Below are 23,509 nucleotides of genomic sequence, written 5' to 3' on the forward strand. Positions count from 1 at the left end.
ATATAAAGTTTTACATATAGCAATTCTCTTATGGTTTGAGTTAATATTGTTACTTATAAACTTCATGTTCTCTTATCAAAAAAGTTTAATCTTTGAGTTGCAACTTTATAAATGATTTGATTTTTTTTGTTGAAGACATATCAATATTCGTAGGACCAATTGTCATGTAGTGAGGAAACATTTGTGACTTCTTTTGCATATAATACTCTAGGTAATAAGTATTCTTAACCTTGTGGTTCACCTATACCAACACAATCCACAAAATTAGTACCCAACAAATATTGAAACGGGATTCATATCATATAATAATTTTATTCAGATTAACAGAAATCTGTATTGTAACGTTTGTGGGTCATCGTAAATTCCCCTTTTTCTATTTTTAGATACTATATATAACTATAGTTGTCCGGTCACTTTTTCGCGGTGATCGTTTATCTCGTGCTTGAACTCAATGTCCAGACTTGGATATTTAAACCTTGTCAGGGCAGTATTTCTTTTAAGATTGGGGAAAACTTTCGTACTGGTAAGTTGTACTTTAAATTTCATTTTATTTTGTACTTCGATGTTTGACTTAAATATTTATTTCTTTACATTTGATATATTTCTTTTCGGTCTCGTAGTCAAACAATTCTAAAATTATTAAATTACGTTTCCGTTCCAGATTAAATAGAGGGAATTGTACACTAGCTAGATATTTTATGATTTCGGGTTTATTAAGAGATGGAGTTCATTTTGATAGCGATATTTAGACAGATGGTTAATCCGAGGGGTATTTTGGAGTAACGGGTCGTCAATCTACGGAATTGTTCGTGCCTTACTCTGAAATAGAATTTTGTATTATCGCATGTTTTAGTTTTGGATCTTGGAACTGGTCAATGATATTGAAAAATGTTTTCAGACATTGCTCTGGTTGGATTGAAAATTAAACGGGTATAGAGAAATGCGATGTTTTCTTTACTGGATCGATTTTTGTTCCCTAGTCATAGAATATTGAGATTCATGATCTAGCCTAACAAAGTCGGTGGGAACCAGTGGGTATATTTATTTTGTCTCGGAAGTCTGACGTCACAACTTGATTGATTGGATAATATTTTAGTAAAAGACGACTAGTGTACAGCTCTCAATATTTAAAGTAAACGGACACCTCAAATTCTAGCATCATATTATTTTATTCAATTAGATAGCACTAAGGCCAAACGCATCCTTGAAATGGTTAACTTGTAATGGGTATTTTTCACCGCATCGTTTGTTCAAAAAAAAGGGGAAGTTCGACAATGTATTGAAATTCTGAATTGATATTTTCACATGGAGATACCGCGATATTTATGTATTTATATTGTCTTTGTCTATTAAATATGAAAGTATTTTATGAATTTTGGTCATTTGTTCTATGAGCAAATACATTGCTTGGCAAATCGTCATCACTGGTCATTTTTAGGTTTCTTATAACTGTCATTTATTGAATTTGTTGTTTCGTTGTATTGTCAGTATGCTGTCAGAAGTCCTGGAGCGAAAGCACAGGCCGAACCCTCTCTACCAGTAACGTAAACGACTGGGCTAGCGTTGTATAATGTCATGAGACAGATTATAAATGAAAAATACGTTTACACACGAAAACCCATTTACATTGCAGTATCTATTGGCATAATTGCTCCTGGATATTGAATAGAATGTCCCAAAATTCTATAGCCTTTGATACCAACCCAATCAGGTTAAATTCATGAAGAAATATCAAATGCAAACTATATGCTGACCTCTAATTAAGTCATTTTTTTGCGAGTGTCATTGGGTTGTTGTTTTTATGCAAATACCCTAATGTCCTATTATACACAAAATACAGACAAATTTGTAAAAAACGATCATGAACTATTTCTGTGAATATTTGAAAAAAAACTATTTAAAAAATGTCCAATACTTACGACAGACTGAGTCTGCTTCATCTTCACCAGAGGGACACTGGGGAATTTTATCACATTCTTTCTTCTCCTTAATACAGATACCATCTTTATGGCAGGGAAGTAGTCCTGCTGGGCAAACTGTGAAGAAAAGGATAGAATATGGGATAACATTTATCAGCTTTCCAAAAAGCTTGCCTGAACTTATTGGTTCATTTTTTATGACTACATTACTTTCCCTGCTTAAAAAGTAAAACAAAAAGTTAACTAGTCATATCTGAGAATTTCAATGCAGTCCATCTAGTCAATAATTAAAATTAAATTATCCAAAAAAATTATTTTGCTACAAAATGTACTTCATAAAGATGTTTATGTGTGTTAATTATCTTTTTGTGTTAAGCTTTTGCTAAGATATCTTGACCAAAAACTATGCGTAAAATTACCATTTTTCCATGTTTATGAAATCATAGTGACAATTCTGCACTAAACTTTCCAGATTGAAGCAACTGATTCATTTATCAACATAATTAGAAAGGTTTGAATATGTTTACTATTTTTTAATTTTAGAGGCCAAATAATGGCTTTTATAAGAAACCAAAATTTCAAGTAAATGTCTAAAATTTTAACCCCATTTATCTTTTTTATTTTATTTTTTTGGTTTATTTTTTATTACATATTTGAATTAACTAAGAGCAAAATAGCTTGCATGCAAATTTTCATAAAAAAATCACAGTGGGATCAACACTGTATCATATGCCCTTAAGCAAGACAAATGCCACCAAAAGCAGGGGGGAAATCAAGTGATCTGGAGGGGTAAGCAGTCACAGTTCGCCTAGTGGCAACTGTTGTGTTGCTCATGTCAAATACAAATTAACAATTTCACTCAAATAATAATTAACTTATTAGCTAAAGCAACTTGTCATCTGTCATGGTTTTGATAATATTGAATAAAAATAATTTATAGTCAAAATCCAATCAATATCGTGAAAGTTGATTCCTTTTTTTTCATTTGTTTGATTGCTGTCATTTTAAAGTTTACCCAACATTTGTTTATATTTATACCATTAAACATACCCAGTGGAGGACATTCTCCTGGTGTCAATGTCACATCATCAATCCCAAAATATTTGATATCAGAGTTTACATCATGGATCTGAAAATTGATCTGAATCTTTCCTGGCTGAATGGACAGCTGAAAAAAGTATAGGTTTACAATTAGTGAGTTTGCTTTGTTTTGAAGAATATTCTTAAATTTGTTTTAATTTTTCAGAAAAGTTAAAATTAAAAATAGTTTGACCAATAATCTTTACCACAGTTGTTGATACATCCTTCAATGTCAACTTAAGGGTAGATAATTCTTACCTGAAATGGTTTCCAGATGTTACAACAAATTCCTCAGTGATTTCAGTTTTGGTACTATTAAAAGATAGATCATTCTTATCTATGTTGAACACATCTCTCAGTGTGGACCTGTGTGGTACTAATGGAACTAAAAATTGCTTTCTTGAGCTTGTTTTCAGATGTATGACACGTCTATGCACATACCTGTCAACTGACCCGGATCCTGCGGGTGTGACCCGAGATTTTTACAATTCTGAGAGGTCACCCAGGACACCCGCCGGGTGACCAAATAACCGAGAATTAGAAAAATAACCCGTTTTCACCTGGATTTTTAAAAGCTTTCAGACTGATTTCATAAGTGATTTTCCTTTGAAATAACCGGTAAATTCGTAATTCTTCCTGGACAAGAAGTTCAGCTACCTGTGTAAACTCAAATTAAGTGACCCATTTCAGTGCATGGCTTCACTTGACAGCTTTGGTGTCAAACACACTGTTAATTAACACCATGGCCAATTATCTTAGCTTTATGTCATAAATAATTTATGTATTTCAAAGTTGTTTTTAAAACAACTTGAGTTACTTCCCCTTTTTTGTCATCTCAATATTCTCCTTAAACTTATGCGTTTTTTGTAAAAAGATTAAATCTAAAATGAATTGAATGCAAAAACATGTCAGAATAATACTTTTACTTATTTTTCTACCTAAGAACAATTAAAAAATAAAAATTTTGAAAATTACTTTTTTTTTTTTTTTTTATCTATATCTCTTTTAATTGTTTAACTTTATCTTTTTATATTCAAATATCAACATTGTTTCAAGTATGTTCATATGAATAAATCTGCACAAATATATGCTATGAAAATGAATTAAGCCAACATAACATAAATCTATCAATGGCCTTCAAGTGCAATTAAGTAATAGTTACAATTTTATATAACTTAACCATGTGGATATGTTTTGGAAACTTTGATATATATAAATTATAAGAAAAATGTCCCCTAAATACTGAAATTCAGCTCGAAAAAGTTTGTACTCATTATGACCTGAGATTTCATTCTTCTATGCAGGTCATCACCTGCATTTTTCATTGTCATAGGTTGACAGGTATGTATGCAGGGAAATAATTTTTTCTTACATCGACTTGGTTTCCAGATGATGGACACAATTCTCAGTTTGGTACTCTGTAAAATTAATTCTTACCTGCACTGGTTTCCAGATGTTGGACACATCAGTAAGTTTTGAATCAGAAAATCTTGTGATATTTCTTGATATGACCTTGCTGTCAAGGTATCTGACCTCAAAATCAAACCGGTTTGCATGTCCTATATAGTACAATGATAGACAGGATCTGTTTGTCACCTCCTGCACAGGAGAGCTAAAGCTGAATATGCTTCCCAAGTAACTGACCATACCATAAAATCTTCCTGAAAAAAAAGATGGTAGATGTAAAAAAACCTGCTAAAAGGTTCACTATTATCTATTATGCAACATGTGATGCATTTCCTTTCAAAGCGAATCTTCAGTTTTGTTTAAGACCATTTGAAATTAAAATCTAGTTTCAAGGGTTAAAATTTTACATACGACAAGAGGACACTTGTTAAATTTTGACAAAATTATAAAATTTTTAACTAGGGCGAACAAAAAAAATTAATTCTAATTTCCTATTTATATTTTAAATTAAACAAGAATGTGTCCATAGTACACGGATGCCCCACTCCCACTATCATTTTCTATGTTCAGTGGACCGTGAAATTGGGGTCAAAACTTTAATTTAAAATTAAAATTAGAAAGATCATATCATAGGGAACATGTGTACTAAGTTTCAAGTTATGTAACTTTAACTTCATCAAAAACTACCTTGACCAAAAACTTTAACCTGAACTTTCCACTATCATTTTCTATGTTCAGTGGACCATGAAATTGGGGTCAAAACTATAATTTGGCATTAAAATTAGAAAGATCATATCATGGGGAACATGTGTATTAAGTTTCAAGTTGATTGGACTTCAGCTTCATCAAAATCTACCTCGACCAAAAACTTTAACCGGACGGACGAACGGAGTCACAGACCAGAAAACATAATGCCCCTCTACTATCGTAGGTGGGGCATAAAAAGACCAAAAACCAGGATTCATCACAAGTTAGACATATGATTACACATGTGATGTTTCATGTACATATGCTATAAAGATATGTAGAAATATTTTATTGTTGAAATAATTTGTAATCATTTTCTTGTAGTCAAGGACTGAGCTGCAATGCTATATCTAAACATGTGTGCTGAAAAAATACTGAAATATTCAATTAACCTCAATTTAAGACTGACCTGAGTACGTAGTTCTATAAAAAATAAAAGAAAAATATGTCCCTGGTACACAGATGCTAAAACTTGTGAATATACAGCAAATTCAGCAATTTTTCAATTAATAAAGGGAGATGACTCTAGAACAGTGAAAGTGACCAAATTTGAACCTGATCTGTGTTTGTTGGTTGTAAGCATCCTGTATAATTTTCACAACATTTGGTTGAGGCAAAGTTAAGTTAGATAGTGGAAACAGTAAATTTGCCAAATTTTCCAAATTTTCCAGTTATAAAGGGACACAACTTGAGAATGGTGAAAGTGACGCCATCCAAATTTGACCCGGATCTGTGTTTGGTGGTAATAAGCATTATGTGGATATTTCATTACAGTTGGTTGAGGCAAACTTAAGTTAGAGAACAGAAACTAATTTTTTGAGGTACAGACTGTCGGAAAGGATATACAGACTGACAAGGGTAGAACTTAATGCCCCCTCCACCATGGCATGGGCAAAAAAAATCATATGGTGAATCCAAAAAGGTTTAAAAACAGGTAATAAAGCAAAATATTGAAAAATTTCAAATTTGATACGATCATATAAATTTCAAATTGGTTGAAAATTGGAAGTAATATAGTGCTTACAGCAGGGATAACAGCAAAAGTATTTATATATCATATGCTGTTCAAAACTATTAATAGCTGAGGACAAGTATTGGGTCTTTAATGGTTGGTGTAAAAATTTAAAGTATAAGGTAACAAGTGAAACTGTGAGCTACTGCTCACTGATGATACCCCCAGCCAAATATTTCGGTAAACAGGAAGTTGTTGAGTGATGAATATGAAAACTCATCACACAGTATAGCTGACTCATATAAACCCTGAAACCAAATTTCAGAAATCCTTATGATGCAGTTACTGAGAAAGATGGGACGAAAAAAATATTCATGGGACAGATGGATGGACGGACGGTCAGACAGCGGTACAACAGTTTACCTCCACTTTTTTAAAGCGGGGGTATAATAACCTGATCTATTTATACCACTGACCTGATGTATTCTGGTATGTATGATCGTATATCCATTCCTGGTAGAGGATCTTCTTTCCTTCCATAAAACTATAAACACCTGTACTATAGTAGCCACACAGAAACTGGTCTTCAAAATCACAACTTATACTGCTCACTGTAACAATATTAAAACATCAATTCTTACACTGATTTCTATATATACAAGAACATGTCTTAGTAACATTTTTCTTAGACACGGTTCATTCAAGATTTCCTAAAATTGTATTGCAGAACTATTACCCTCTAATCAATAAATAGAATATATTGCAAGTAGCGCCGTGCTGTATATATCTAAACTCGCTTTCTGCTGTTCTGAATATTGCTCACATTAAACAACTGTTTACATTTATAGTAAGTTCCAAACCAAATATGAGGTCATAAAAGCAAAGAACTAGCTGTCAGTAACTGAGCGTACTCTCAGAACTGTACTTAAAGTATTTCTGTTGTGTCTACGTCAACTCCGTGTTTTTGTTAGATGTATTTTCTATTTGTATCCATCTGATGAGTTAAGCCTTTTTCAACTGATTTTTATGGTTTGTTCTTATGTTGTACTGTTACACCAATCAATGTCCCAGGTTAGGGGGAGGGTTTGGCACCAACTAACTAGTTTAACCTCACCACATTCTGTATGTGCCTGTCCCAAGTCAGGAGCCTGTATATCAGTGGTTGTCGTTTGTTGCTATGTAACATATTTGTTTTTTGTGCATTATTTTGTTCATAAATTAAGCCATTAGTTTTCTCGTTTGAATTGTTTTACATTTGTCATTTCGGGGCCTTTTGTAGCCGACTATGCGGTGTGGGCTTTGCTCATTGTTGAAGGCCGAACGGTGACCTACAGTTGTTAATTCCATTTTCATTTGGTCTCTTGTGGAGTGTTGTTTCATTGGCAATCATACCACATCTTCTTATTTTTATATAGAATTTCATGCATACTGGGTATAATAAAGATTCAAGTAATTTTCATACAAGAAGTAACTGCACTGCAGATACGATTTTTGTTTACATAGTACAACATCAATAATTATATAAAATTCTAGACCAAATATCAAATCAATCTTAAATACAGAAGCTGTTTTACATGCAATAATCTTGTACTTCAATGAATTTAAATTAAACCCTAACACATACTTTCAATTTTTTGAATATCTCCACTGAAATTTTTGCATATTTATAAATTTCTATGGGTCACAATTTTCCCAATATTATTGCATGCTTTTTTTCTTCAACAAATAATGTTATGATTCGTATGTCTTCCTGTCTTTTATATGGCATACACTGCTGATGAAATTATGACCCTGTCTACCTCTTAATATTAATTGTAACACCATGGCAAAATTGAGACAAATAACAGACCACAACCCACACTATGCAGCTACATTTAAGCTAAAATTATAAAGAATTGAAAAAATTTTGACATTTTCTTTTGTTTGACACTTTTTCTTAAAAAAAAAACAACCAAACAAACAAAACCTGCTTACTGACAGCAAAATGTGAGTTTGAAAAAAAGTCAATTTTTAAAACCAGGTAAATGTTAATGACCAAGATATTTAATGTGCAGTTCAATTTTTTACAGCTGTTAAATGCCTGTAATGCAGTGGTTGTTGTTGTTGGTGGCTGTCTGTCAGTTTTTGATTTTTCTTATTGTTATGTCATAAATCAAACCTTTTTTTTTTTTGGTGCTTGAATTGTTTCACATTTTGTCATGGTGGGGCCTTTTATAGTGGACTATACAGTATAGGTTTGGGGCCTTTTATAGTGGACTATACAGTATAGGTTTAGCTCATTGTTGAAGGTCTTACAGTGATCTATAGTTGCTATAACACACTGTTGGATAGTTGTCTCATTGGCAATCCTACCAAATCTCCTCATTTTATATAAGTCAGATATTTTCATGAAATTGACGTCCAATAGGATTATGAGACATACAGTAAGGGGACAATACATTTACCACAAAGCTCAGTTTCATCAGAATGATCCATGCAGTCAAAATGACGATCACAAACTTTACTGTTGTCTATACAATAATCACCACAGCTAAACTGTCCTGCTGGGCATGCTGGAAAATAAAGATCAGTATATACAGTAGCTTCAACAACTAAACAGTCAAGTTGGCATGAAGTAAAAAAAGAAATGTCTATACAATAGTCACCACAGCTAAACTGTCCTGCTGGGCATTATGGAAAATAAAAAAATCTCTGTAAACAGGATAACAAAATTAATATCATTATTTAAATACTAGTACTCATTATTTTCTGTACATGTAGCTAGTTCAGTAAGATAATAGCTTTTTTGCAACTTCTATGTCTTAAAAATTCATCACCAGTTTTTGTTCAGTGGAATGATGCAAGATTGACTGTTTTACAAAAAAAATGAATTTTGAAAGAAAATTGTAGTCTGTATTTGAAATAAAATAAATATGGATAAAAAATAATGTGTGTCCATAGCTAGGAAACTATACCTGCTCATATCTCTTCTTCATAGGCCTATACTTACATAATTCTGGACATTTTCCTAATGCAATATTGAATTTATCCAAGCCAACCTGTCCAAGTACATTTGCTATATTAAGGTGGACAGGCATAGTGTATCCTGTTAGTTCAAGCAGCCCAAGTTTCCATCCGACTGAGTCTCTATTTATACTCCATAGCCTTGATCGATTCAGGCCTCTATCTGTCTCTACAGGTGAAGCATATACAGATAGAGAACTTGTGTTGCTGTCCTGGAATTTAGTGTAGTACTGGAATGTTATACAGGACGTAGCATTCACTTCAAATTTTGGAGATATCAGTGTGGTCCTATTTGTAACTGATTCAGACCACAAAAACTTTCCTGTAAATAGAAAGAATAAAAATTACCGTTTGACTTTGAAAACTAAAATGTTGAAATTAACAAAAATATTTATCAGTTGCCTTAATCCTCTTGTTTTTTAAAACAACAAAATTACAAGTACTTATTTACAGTCAAACCTGCCTTAACGATCACCTTGTTTCCACGGCCAGCTGCCTCTAATGTCCACTTTCAGACCCTCCCAAACGTTTTCTCTATACAATTTAACTCTTTTCAGCAGTCACATGTCTAACGCGGTCAGCGGTCACCGGTCACCTAATTTTTGCACGGAATAGTCATTTCAACTTTTAACAACAGCCATTTTCATGTGTTTAACAACTAAAATAAAATGATAAAGAAAAATATATGTGTTCGGTATCGAGGTCATTATAAAAATTGGAACCCGTTTGCAACTGAGATCGCGCAGTAGGAGGGACTTTGTGAATTTCTCGTTTTCCACTCATTTCAGTTTCAATTGAAAACCATATCATTTATCCACGAATATTAACTGATTCAAATGTTGTCTTCAAATTTAGAGTTCCAAAATCCGTCATTTTTAATTTGTCTGCTCGCACCAAAGATAACTCTACCAATTGAAAACACTAAAACAATTTGACACGATCCTGGCCATGTTCCATGTCGCAATCAGATTTTATTTTTCGGAACCTCAATTAAAAGGTCACCTCTCTTGAGCGGTCACTTTTGATACTTCCCATGAGTGACTGCTCAATGCATGTTTGACTGTATTTCAAGGCTCAAAATATTACAGTGACTTAGGACCAAAAATAGAAAATCTTTCGCTGCAAAAAGCAAAATTGCAAATCTGAAATCTTATCTAATGTGTATATTGCTGTGATCCCTGCTGAAAATTTTTATTGTTGTAGTGAATCATTTATAACGTGCCAGTTTACAACAATATCAAGTGTAAAGTATCTTTTGCAACAAGCTCCACGAAAGAAGTTTCTGTAAACACCAAAGATCACAAAACTTGTGTTTGATATTTGTTTCTATTATTCAGATATGGAAATTGTTCCTGGCTTTCTAAAACTTTTGATGCATTTTTTAGTTTTGTTCTTGGATACAGATTTTGCTACTTATGTTGCAGAATAAATAGTTATTTTAAAATTACTACACAAAAACACTTATTCATACCAGTATCTGTACCGGCCATTGCAGCCATGTTATCAGAGTTGTATAGTACAGTGACCCATCCATCTTCTGAGTAATGTGTTCCATTGATATAACCACATTGAAAATCTTCTTCTTCAAAGTCACACTCTACATTTGTATCTAGATAAGGCAGAACAAATAAAATGATGCACAATTCTTTTTTCATAATTTTTTATAAACACATTAAAATAAAAGAGACAAGCATCTCCTTAAAAAATTAGCACTGAAAACAATTTCTAATATGGGGTGCTGAATATGAATTTATAGCCCTTTAAAACTTAAATTTGTCGTATGCATATAACAGCCATGTTGGTAAAAACTTAATATCCTGTAAATCATAAAATTTTTGGGGTTTTTATGAAAACAGCAGTGGTTCAATTTTGACGTGTTGAATTTTGGTACTTGAGTCAATACTGAATTAAATTTTAACTGTGAAACAAAACTATGTTCATTTATCAGTAAAGGACAAGGTATGATAAGGCTTGTTTTTGGCCCCTCTATTTTCTCCTTTTTCAAATTCTATTTTGGAAAGCTACTTATTATGTTAAAATATTCCCTGAGGTTTGAAGTTTGTTTGGATGAACTTCAAAACCACTAATTTTAGCAACTTGGTGAGGTGAGGGGGTTAAACTTTCTGTTATTATTGAAATATTGTAATTATAATTAACTTTGCAAGTGTTCCGTACAACAAATTTTTAGTTTTTTAGTGCCTGCGCCAACGTGACCCAGGAATTTTCTTATTTTTATGTCATGAGAACAGTTTTTGCTGTCTAAATCGCCATAGTTTTCTCCGGGTCTTAATTTTTAAGAAACAATGGCCAAAAATCGAAATTTTTCCTTCTTTTGGCGGTTTTGATGCCCCTTTACCCACCTCTCCTCACCCATTTTCTGAAATTAATGGTTTCGAAGTTCATCAAAACAAACTTCAAACCTAAGGGAATATTTTAACGGGACAAGTAGCTTTCCAAAACAAAATTTTAAAAATGAGAAAAAGGGGGGGGGGGGCAGAAACAGGCCTTATCATACCTTGTCCTTTTCATTTACTGATCTGAGGATCATAAAAAAGCCTCTGTCCAATTTTCAGAAAATTTCCATGAAGGTTTGACAAAGTTATTGATATCTTAAAAATGTTATCCCAGACTGTATGTAAATGTTCTACAGTAATTGTTAACTGCAAAATACTCAGTCCATTTTTTTTAGTAAAATGATGAAAAAAATACTTTCAAAAATTTGCATCAGAAATTATCTTTTAATCATAAAATGCTTCTGTCAAAGTTTTAAAAAATTCTACGAAGGTTTGACAAAGGTATTAATGTAAAAAAAAAACTACAAACAAGAATGTGTCCAAAGTACACGGATACCCCACTCGCATTATTATTTTCCATGTTCAATGAACCGTGAAATTGGGTAAAAAATCTAATTTGGCCTTAAAAGTAAAAAGATCAACCAAAAGGGAACATGTGAACTAAGTTTCAAGTTGATTGGACTTCAGTTTCATCAAAAACTACCTTGACCAAAAACTTTAACCTGAAACTCGCACTTTTAATTTCTATGTTCAGTGGACCATGAAAATGGGGTCAAAAGTTTAATTTTGTTTTAAAATAAGAAAGATCATATCATAAGGAACATGTGTACTAAGTTTCAAGTTGATTGGACTTCAGCTTCATCAAAAACTACCTTGACCAAAAACTTTAACCTGAAACTCGCACTTTTAATTTCTATGTTCAGTGGACCATGAAAATGGGGTCAAAAGTTTGATTTTGTTTAAAAATAAGAAAGACCATATCATAAGGAACATGTGTACTAAGTTTCAAGTTGATTGGACTTCAGCTTCATCAAAAACTACCTTGACCAAAAACTTTAACCTGAAACTCGCACTTTTAATTTCTATGTTCAGTGGACCATGAAAATGGGGTCAAAAATTTAATTTTGTTTTAAAATAAGAAAGATCATATCATAAGGAACTTGTGTACTAAGTTTCAAGTTGATTGGACTTCAGCTTCATCAAAAACTACCTTGACCAAAAACTTTAACCTGAAGTGGGACGAACGGACGGACGCACAGACGGAAGGATGCACAGACCAGAAAACATAATGCCCCTCTACTATCGTAGATGGGGCATAAAAAATAACAAAGTTCATATATCAGTCAAACAAGAGGCTGTCACAACGACAGCAAACCGGATTTATTAACATTTATTAGTGTCCTGGAAATATCACAAGAACCATAACTGATGAGCGGTGAAAGTGAAAATCGTCAATATCACATTTGACCTGCATTTTTTCATCAGTATCAACATATTAAAATTTGAAAGAGCTTAGGTTGAATGGTTCATGAGTAAATGCAACAACATGAATGGAAACGCCATTTTTTGATCTTTCAAGAACCATAACTCCTGAACGGTAAAAGTCAAAATCGACATTATTAAACTTGACCTCCATTTTGTCATCAGTAACAAATATTAAAATTTGAAAAGCTTTGGTTGAACAGTTCATGAGTAAATGCACGGACATGACTGGAAACACCATTTTTCAATCTTTCAAGAACCATAACTCCTGAAAGGTAAAAGTCAAAATCGTCATTCTTGAACTTGACCTCCATTTTGTCATCAGTAACAACATATTAAAATTTGGGAAGCTTTGATTGAACAGTTCATGCGTAAATGCACGGACACGACTGGAAACGCCATTTTTCAATCTTTCAAGAACCATAATTCCTGAACGGTAAAGGTCAAAATCGTCATTCATGAACTTGACCTCCATTTTTTCATCAGTAACAACATATTACAATTTGGGAAGCTTTGGTTGAACAGTTCATGCGTAAATGCACGGACACGACAGGAAACGCTATTTTTCAATCTTTCAAGAACCATAACTCCTGAACGGTAAAAGTCAAAATCGTCATTCTTGAACTTGACCTTCATTTTGTTGTCAGTAACATCATATTAAAATTTTAAAAGCTTTGGATGAACGATTCATGAGTAAATGCACAGACACCATTTGGTTGCCGCCCGCCCGCCCGCCCGCCCACCCGCCCGACTGCCCGACCGCCAGCCGTACATCCCTAAATCAATAACCGACATTTTTGTCACAAAAATCCGGTTAAAAACAGAAAAAGGAAAAAATACAAATCTTTAAATTTTGCGTTTTGATTATACAAAGATTCAGTCCAAGCTTCATAAAATTCCATAAAGCTTCGACAAGATTAAACCAAAGACTGTTCCTAAATGATGATACTGCTGATGCTGACAATGTTATAGCATCGCTGTGTCCATTTTCCATTACAAAATGCTGCAGACTTGACAAAAATGTGTTAATGAACTATATACCAGAATTTTCAAGTGGTAAACCCACAAACGCCAAGATTTCCTGATATGTTTAAGACTTGGTTAATTCAAAATAATTATGAAGAAAACATTATCTAGGACTAATTTAAAAAGATGTTTTCTACAAGTTTTGAACAGCAGAAACAATCAAAATTCTGTCATTAAAACAGTATTCCCTTAATAAAGAAAAAAACATTGGGATATACAGTGTTGGCGATAAAGTTTTGCTGCCACAGGACCAAAGTGAATACTTATCTTTTAGAAAATTTTGCATAGATTCTATTGGCCTGGAGTAGAAATTCTTACAGGCCGGATAGAAACTTAATAAACCTGGGCTGGTTGGCCTGTGCCCAAGTGTATAGACGGAGCGATATGTCACTACAACTACTGACAAGATTTCTGACTTGGGTCTGATTAATCAGCTTTCTTATTGCTTTTTCATTACCTGGACAATTGCCATCAGCAACATAAACATTATCTAGTGCTATGTCTCCATTAAATCCTGAAGCTTTGGTGGCAACAAATAAGATCGTCTGTTCTGTTTCTGGTGATAAAGGGACACAACTCTTAATCCAATACTGACTCTGCTCCCCTGTTCTTGTCCATAGCTTGGTAACAGTAGAAGTGGCAGTATTCTTCGACAGGATGTCAAGGGTACCAATATTATCACCCAACATATGGTATGAAAAATGCAAGCTACTTGGATTGTTACTGGTAAATTGTGGGAAGGATAGGTAGGTTGTATCTCCTGGCTGTCCATGGGAGCTCTCTACATACATAAAATGTCCTACAACAAAAAATATAATCTTAACAAAAACACATAAAAAATGAAACTACATTGGATGCTACCATTATGCATTATCTGTGGAAGTACTTAGGGCCAGCAGTTAAGATAGGCAGAAAGATGCTGCATCATAAATCTTTTCTTACTATGACTGCAGAAAATGAAATGAATGTGGTCTTCTCCAATACAATACTCTAAATTGTAATCTTACTTGTACTGAATCTGAACTCAACTGTACAACAGCATTCATAAACAACTATTGATAAAGGACCTTATATTAAATCACAATAAAAGTGATGATGATGCAAACAAGTTGTACTGTGAGCTATTGCTAACAAATTATACCCCTGCATATATCAAGCATATATAATTTGCAATTGCTGAGAAAAATGGGATGAATATTTTCTTTATTTTCACAACATTTTGAGGTTCCAAGTTTTATGAATTGACTGATTGATTGGTGTTTAACGCCACTTTCAACACTATTGTGCTATTTCGTGGCGGTCAGTTTGTATTGGTGGAGGAAGCCAGAATGCCCGGAGAGAACCACTGACCTTTCGGCTTTGGTAGGAAAACTGACAATCCTTGTCAATTAAGATTGGAGTCAAGTGCACCTGTCCTGTGTGGGATTCAAACTCACATCCTCAGTGTTGACTGGCTAGTGATACAGTAGTTCGACTACTTAGACAACTCGGCCACCGAGGCCCCTTGATGAATTGAAAAAGTGTGACAGGGTATGTCATAAACAGATGAAGCTTGGTGCCATACATCAACAAACTTTAACCTGAAGTGGGACAGATGGACGAACGAATGAACAAATGAACGAACGGACGAACAAACCAAAAAACAAAATGCCCATAAATGGGGCATAAAAATACTAGACAAACAGTTGTATAGGTTGAAATTTTTAATTGGGAACCTCTGCTACTGAAAAGTTTATATAAAAATAAGGAGATGTGGTATGATTGCCAACGAGACAACTATCCACCAAAGTTCAAATGAAGTGGATGTATTTAAAGCAATTATAGGCAACCGTACGGCCTTCAACAATGATAAAAACCCATTCTGTATAGTCAGACAAAATCTACATAGAATTCAGTGTTTGTACTAAAAATTCCCAGTTGACAAATGTTATAACTTATATAAACATTATGATTGAAGATTTCTATTAAGGTCCCTTGTGGTACATTGCTTCATGTGTAGGTAAGTATTTTAGGTTTTTTAAAGTCTTGTTGTTCCTGATGAATGTAATTCAACAACTGTGTACTGAATACAGCAAAATCTGTGTATTTAATTTACAAGGAAGACTGATGTCGATGCTGTCTTCAAATAATATAAACAGAAATGACCTTCAATGTTTTCAATGTTTTCATATTGGAAACCACAAAAATCACACTGATCAAATATGAAAATAGCCAATGCACAATGTCATGTCCTATAGAAGAATCTGTATAAGTGGGGTTAAATTCTGTCAAGTGTCATGTCCTATAGAAGAATCTGTATAAGTGGGGTTAAATTCTGTCAAGTGTCATGTCCTATAGAAGAATATGTGTAATTATCGGACCACAGATGAATTATCATGTTGTGATTGGTTAAATGCCGTCACGTGGTGACCCCCTATGAGACCGTATGGGGTTAGTAAGTTTCATATGGGGTTCATGACGCGTTAATGGCGACGTCATCTATTAATGTTGTTGTGTTTCATTGTTTATTTTTCAACAAAATGCCGCAGAAAAAGTCCAGCGTCCGATAAATTCGTTATATGGTTAACTACTGACCCCCTACGGATCCATAGAGGGTGAATAAAATTCATAGGGGACTCGGCCTCCGGCCTCACCCCCTATGGATTTTACTAACCCTCTATGGATCCGTATGGGGTCAGTAGCGAACCATATAACTTATAGTGGGGTTAAATTCTGTCAAGTGTCATGTCCTATAGAAGAATCTGCCAAGTGTCATGTCCTATAGAAGAATCTGTGTAAGTGGGGTAAAATTCTGTCAAGTGTCATGTTCTATAGAAGAATCTGTGTAAGTGGGGTTAAATTCTGTCAAGTGTCATGTCCTATAGAAGAATCTGTGGAAGTGGGGTTAAATTCTGTCAAGCGTCATGTCCTATAGAAGAATCTGTGTAAGTGGGGTTAAATTCTGTCAAGCTATTTTCACATAGTTATAGATTAACAACCTATTATAAGATAAATGTGGATAGTGTCCACATGTGGACACAGATGATACCCCCGCTTACACATATAGTTATAAAGGGACATAACTGAAGAACGGTAAAAGTGACGCTACCCAAATTTGAACTTGATCTGAGTTTTGTGGTAATAAGCATTGTGTGTAAGTCTCATAACATTTGGTTGAGGCTAACTTAAGTAGAGAACAGAAACTAAAAATTCAGCACTTTTTCTATTTGTATTGTGTGTAAGTCTCATAACATTTGGTTGAGGCTAACTTAAGTAGAGAACAGAAACTAAAAATTCAGCACTTTTTCTATTTGTAACCATGCATAACTCTACAACTGTTATGTATAAGTTTTATAACATTTGGTTGAGACAAACTAAAGTTAGAGAACGGAAACGAAAAATTCAGCAATTTTTATGTTTATAAAGGGACATAACTCAAGAATGGTAAACGTAACGCCACCAAATTTCGTACTTGATCTGTATTATGTAGTAATAAGCATTGTGTATAAGTTTCATAACATTTGGTTGAGGCAAACTAAAGTTAGAAAACGGAAACAAAAAATTTGTACTTGATCTTAGTTTTGTGGTAATGAATATTGTGTATAGGTTTCATAATGTTTGGTTGGGGCAAACTTAAGTTACAGAATGGAAACTATAAATTTTGCAATCTTTCGATTTATAAGGGGCATAACTCAATAATGGTTAAAGTGACACTACCCAAATTCAACTTGATCTGTGTTTTATGAGTGGAAGTTAAAATTAAACATTGCATTGTGTAAAGCATTGGTTGTAGTTGATTCAACTATAATTATGGACAAAGGAAGATAACTCCAATTTAAAAAATTACTTGATTTTGCAATTTTTCTGTTTATAAAGGGGCATAACTCTAGAACGGTTAAAGTGACGCCACCAAAATTCCAACTTGATCTGTGTTTTTTGGTAATAAGCATTGTGTATAAGTTTCATAACATTTGGTTGAGGCAAACTGAAGTTAGAGAACGGAAACCAATTCTGGGACGTACGTATGTACGTACAGACGGACAAGGGTAAAACTTAATGCCCCCACCACTACGGCGAGGGCATAAACAAATGGTCATGTTTGGTATGGAAAACCCAAAACTCACTCAGATAAAAAAAACTAAAATAGCAATAGCACAATTTCATAGCCTGTACAAGAATCTGTGCAAGTTTAATTTAAGGTTCCACTAAAGTCAAAATATAGGACACTTCATAAACATCTAAACTTTGCCTATATTTTTCAACCTTTAATGAATGAAGTCATAAACTATGAGAACATATGTTCATTTAAACATACTTAACATATACACACTGTGTAAATTGTAAATAAACTTGAAATTGTTATGTTGTGGCCAAACCGGTTCTTGGGGTGAACACTAAATTTTCAAAAAAATCTGGAGGCCTGCAAGACAACTTAATTTGTTTAGAATTGGTATGGACGAATACTGTTATATCTAATGCAGGGCAAGCTCATGTTGATTTTTCATAAAATGTATTGATTTTCGAGTTTCAGTTAATTTCATGTATCTAAGTGAACGAATATCGAAGGTACAATACAGAAATTGGACAAATATGCCATTAAAACATATGTATGTGACAAATCAACATGAGCTTGCCCTGCATTACATGTAACAGTATTCGTCCATACCAATTTTAAGCAAATTAAGTCGTCTCGCAGGCTCCAGATTTTTTTGAAAATTTAGTGTTCACCCCAAGAACCGGTTTGGCCACAACATAACAATTTCAAGTTTATTTAAAATTTACACAGTGTTTATATGTAAAGTATGTTTAAGTGAACATATGTTCTCATAGTTTATGACTTCATTCATTATAGGTTAAAAAATACAGGCAAAGTTTAGATGTTTATGAAGTGTCCTATATTTTGACTTTAGTGGAACCTTAATTCTGTCAAGCAGTTTTTAAGAAGTCAGGATTAAGTATGGCATGGACAATGAAGATGACAGAAGTAGTCCCTATAGATTTCTAAAGCTTCATTAATTATCAGGCGAGACAAAAAAAAAGAATCAAAACCTCCGTATCTACTGTCAGTTCAGAAATTATTGCAAGATATTTATTAATGCCAATAATGCGACTTAGTGATTATTGCAACAATAAGAACTAGCATTCAGATATCTGATACATATATCTGTATACAGATCTACCTGAAATCGCAATAATTAATCTCATATTTTGTCCTTTTTTCAAAAATCGCAATAATAAATACACCCAATAATTTCTGTATTTACTGTATTTTAAAACATTTTTTTTTCAACTTACCTTCAAAATGGCCACTAGCATCACCATAAGGTCCTGTTTGCTCTGATGGCGTTTTTCCTCTCTGTTTTGACCATAGGAATTTAGACCCTTGGGTACAGTTAGAGGAATACTCACAAGTGTTGGTGACTTCAAAGTTGCATATTACTTCATCCAGATGCTCTGAAAAAAAAAAGATTTTTTGGCCTTTAAATAAAATTGCTCAAAGTTGTGTCACAAATTATGTCCAAATTAAAAATATCAAAAATGTTACCAAATCTATTGCTTAATGCTTCCTCAATAAGGATAAACTTTCCCTGTATAACCCATATAACATAACTCTGATTTTTGTTAATTTCAGTGTATTTTAATAAAAAAACAAGGTCATGACCTCCAGTTTTTATATTGAAATTTGAAAGAACATTATAAACCCAGAAGTCTTTTACAGAAGTTTAAGTAAAATCTATCGTCCACATTAAGACACTCCAGCTACCTCAAACTTACCTGCACATAAGCCTTCTGAAATCATCACATCATCTACAGCAAAAACAGAGTCACAACCGTCACCTAACACAGCTGAAAATGTGATGGACACATTCATGTCACTGGATGGTAGGTTGACACAGGAATAGTACCATTCATTACTCTGACTACCAGCAACAGAGAATACCTGAAACAGATCATAACCACAATAAGTAGTTTGGACTTACAATGGAAATTGTACAAATTATTATTAACATCATCATGTTAAAACTAAGGTAAATTGTATTTGATATAATATGCACTAAAATATTTAAAAAATTCAACTTTGAGAATGGATTAATATTGTAGTCAACAGGGTTAAGTTATATAATCTATTTCTCTAATGATTGAATGGAAGATGTCCAGAGCAATGTTGGAAAATTACCCCAAATAAGTTTGATCAACATGTGGTTTATACATATTAAAATGTATCGTAGTTTACCGAACTGGTTTAAATGCATACAGAATTGGAGAAAAACATTTAATATACTGTAAATTCAGAAAAATATTGCATGCACTTATTATTACAATTTTTGAGGAAGTGACAAATAAAGGCAACAGTAGTATACCGCTGTTCAAACTGTTTCAGGTATTCTCTGTCAAATATATTGGCTACATAAACTAGAGGCTCTAAAGAGCCTGTGTCGCTCACCTTGGTCTATGTGACTATTAAACAAAGGAAGCAGATGGATTCATGACAAAATTGTATTTTGGTGATGGTGATGTGTTTGTACATCTTACTTTACTGAACATCCTTGCTGCTTACAATTATCTCTATCTATAATGAACTTGGCCCTGTAGTTTCAGTGGATAATGTTAGTTAAAATTTACAAATTTTATAAAAATTGTTGAAAATTGACTATAAAGGACAATAACTCCTTAGGGGGTCAATTGACCATTTCAGTCATGTTGACTTATTTGTAAATCTTACTTTGCTGAACATTATTGCTGTTTACAGTTTATATCTATCTATAATAATATTCAATATAATAACCAAAAACGGCAAAAATTTCCTCAAAATTACCAATTCAGGGGCAGCAACCCAACAACAGGTTGACCGATTCATCTGAAAATTTCAGGGCAGATAGATCTTGACCTGATAAACATTTTTACCCCATGTCAGATTTCCTCTAAATGCTTTGGTTTTTGAGTTATAAGCCAAAAACTGCATTTTACCCCTATGTTCTATTTTTAGCCGTGGCGGCCATCTTGGTTGGTTGACCGGGTCACGCCACACATTTTTTAAACTAGATACCCCAAAGATGATTGTGGCCAAGTTTGGATTAATTTGGCCCAGTAGTTTCAGAGGAGAAGATTTTTGTAAAAGATTACTTATATTTACGAAAAATTGTTAAAAATTGACTATAAAGGGCAATAACTCCTTAAGGGGTCAACTGACCATTTTGATAATGTTGACTTATTTGTAGATCTTACTTTGCTGAACATAATTGCTGTTCACAGTTTATCTCTATCTATTATAATATTCAAGATAATAACCAAAAACAGCAAAATTTCCTCAAAATGACCAATTCAGGGGCAGCAACCCAACAACAGGTTGTCCGATTCATCTGAAAATTTCAGAGCAGATAGATCTTGACCTGATAAACAATTTAACCCCTTGTATGATTTGCTCTAAACGCTTTGGTTTTTGAGTTATAAGCCAAAAACTGCATTTTACCCCTATGTTCTATTTTTAGCCATGGCGGCCATCTTGGTTGGATGGCCAGGTCATCGGACACATTTTTTAAACTAGATACCCCAATGATGATTGTGGCCAAGTCTGGATTAATTTGGCCCAGTAGTTTCAGAGGAGAAGATTTTTGTAAAAGATTACTAAGATTAACGAAAAATGGTTAAAAATTGACTAAAAAGGGCAATAACTCCTAAAGGGGTCAACTGACCATTTCGGTCATGTTGACTTATTTGTAAATCTTACTTTGCTGAACATTATTGCTGTTTACAGTTTATATCTATCTATAATAATATTCAAGATAATAACCAAAAACGGCAAAAATTTCCTCAAAATTACCAATTCAGGGGCAGCAACCCAACAACAGGTTGACCGATTCATCTGAAAATTTCAGGGCAGATAGATCTTGACCTGATAAACATTTTTACCCCACATCAGATTTCCTCTAAATGCTTTGGTTTTTGAGTTATAAACCAAAAACTGCATTTTACCCCTATGTTCTATTTTTAGCCGTGGCGGCCATCTTGGTTGGTTGACCGGGTCACGCCACACATTTTTTAAACTAGATACCCCAAAGATGATTGTGGCCAAGTTTGGATTAATTTGGCCCAGTAGTTTCAGAGGAGAAGATTTTTGTAAAAGATTACTTATATTTACGAAAAATTGTTAAAAATTGACTATAAAGGGCAATAACTCCTTAAGGGGTCAACTGACCATTTTGATAATGATGACTTATTTGTAGATCTTACTTTGCTGAACATAATTGCTGTTCACAGTTTATCTCTATCTATTATAATATTCAAGATAATAACCAAAAACAGCAAAATTTCCTCAAAATGACCAATTCAGGGGCAGCAACCCAACAACGGGTTGACCGATTCATCTGAAAATTTCAGGGCAGATAGATCTTGACCTGATAAACATATTTACCCCATGTCAGATTTCCTCTAAATGCTTTGGTTTTTGAGTTATAAGCCAAAAACTGCATTTTACCCCTATGTTCTATTTTTAGCCGTGGCGGCCATCTTGGTTGGTTGACCGGGTCACGCCACACATTTTTTAAACTAGATACCCCAATGATGATTGTGGCCAAGTTTGGTTCAATTTGGCCCAGTTGTTTCAGAGGAGAAGATTTTTGTAAAAGTTAACGACGACGGACGACGGACGACGGACGACAGACGACGGACGACGACGACGACGGACGCCGGACGCAAAGTGATGGGAAAAGCTCACTTGGCCCTTCGGGCCAGGTGAGCTAAAAAGCGAGATTAATTATTGCGATTTAAGGAAACTTTGTATACAGATATATGTATCAGATATCATAATGTGAGTTCTTACTAATGCAATACTAACACAGTCGTTTATTCATATTAATATAAACCTTGCAATAATTTCTTAATGTATAGTACACACAATTTGTGAACTGACATTAGTTTAAATATCATACCTCAGTAGATTGAATTGCAGCATTTTGCTGACGATTTAAATAAACTTTCAATGTTCCCATGTTGAGTCCATGGACATGGTAATAGAAAGAAGCTTTCATAGGTGTTGAGGAATTCAAACCAAACGTCACTGTAGTAAGGTTAGCTATGTCTCCTTCATTTTCTGTCAGGTAGGGAATACATGTTTGAGTATACATGAATCCTCCTATAAAATAGATAGAACTATCATTTGCTCCATTGTCAAATATATTGGCTACATATTTTGTTTTTTAGATAAGCTTCATTATAAAACTATTTCAATCCTTTTATGGATGAAATAGCTATCGTGTTAAAAAATAACCAAGAAAAAGACAATTATTTTCTGTGATAGTTTCTGTAAGATAGGTAACTAGCTAAGCCCCCTCTAGTAGAAACTGCTTTTAGCTAGTAAAATTAGAATAGTTCCTAAATTTGCTTCAATATAAAAATGAGCAGATGTGGTATGATTGCCAATGAGACAACTTTCCATCAAAGTTTGTATGAAGTGATTGTAAGCAATAATAGGCAACAGTACAGCCTTCAACAATAAGAAAAACCCATCCTCAAGTCTTGTTTGTCAGAAAGTTATTGGTGCAGACATTTGAACTGTGTCATTCTTTTCATGTTACAAACCTGTATGCATATGGTAATCACATGGTTATATATACATTCCC

The 23,509-nt window shown here is 33.7% G+C and overlaps 2 protein-coding genes across 2 annotated transcripts in view; both read right to left on the bottom strand.

Annotated features, from left to right (window-relative positions):
• Positions 1-8,708, bottom strand: part of LOC139498736 (enteropeptidase-like) — a 55,621-nt gene extending 46,913 nt beyond the window's left edge. The window contains exons 1-5 of the mRNA XM_071287271.1: positions 8,550-8,708; positions 6,582-6,716; positions 4,437-4,660; positions 2,970-3,087; positions 1,920-2,036 (exon numbers count right to left, since the gene is read on the bottom strand). Of these exons, the coding sequence (XP_071143372.1) occupies positions 1,920-2,036; positions 2,970-3,087; positions 4,437-4,660; positions 6,582-6,716; positions 8,550-8,580 (625 nt within the window). The 5' untranslated portion in view covers positions 8,581-8,708. The remainder of the gene's footprint in view (positions 1-1,919; positions 2,037-2,969; positions 3,088-4,436; positions 4,661-6,581; positions 6,717-8,549) is intronic.
• Positions 8,709-9,053: 345 nt separating this feature from the next.
• Positions 9,054-23,509, bottom strand: part of LOC139497673 (MAM and LDL-receptor class A domain-containing protein 2-like) — a 174,450-nt gene continuing 159,994 nt past the window's right edge. The window contains exons 54-59 of the mRNA XM_071285906.1: positions 22,820-23,022; positions 19,665-19,830; positions 19,185-19,343; positions 14,368-14,709; positions 10,580-10,717; positions 9,054-9,430 (exon numbers count right to left, since the gene is read on the bottom strand). Of these exons, the coding sequence (XP_071142007.1) occupies positions 9,054-9,430; positions 10,580-10,717; positions 14,368-14,709; positions 19,185-19,343; positions 19,665-19,830; positions 22,820-23,022 (1,385 nt within the window). The remainder of the gene's footprint in view (positions 9,431-10,579; positions 10,718-14,367; positions 14,710-19,184; positions 19,344-19,664; positions 19,831-22,819; positions 23,023-23,509) is intronic.

Source organism: Mytilus edulis, chromosome 12 (assembly GCF_963676685.1).
Source record: "Mytilus edulis chromosome 12, xbMytEdul2.2, whole genome shotgun sequence".
Taxonomy (NCBI): Eukaryota; Metazoa; Mollusca; class Bivalvia; order Mytilida; family Mytilidae; genus Mytilus; species Mytilus edulis.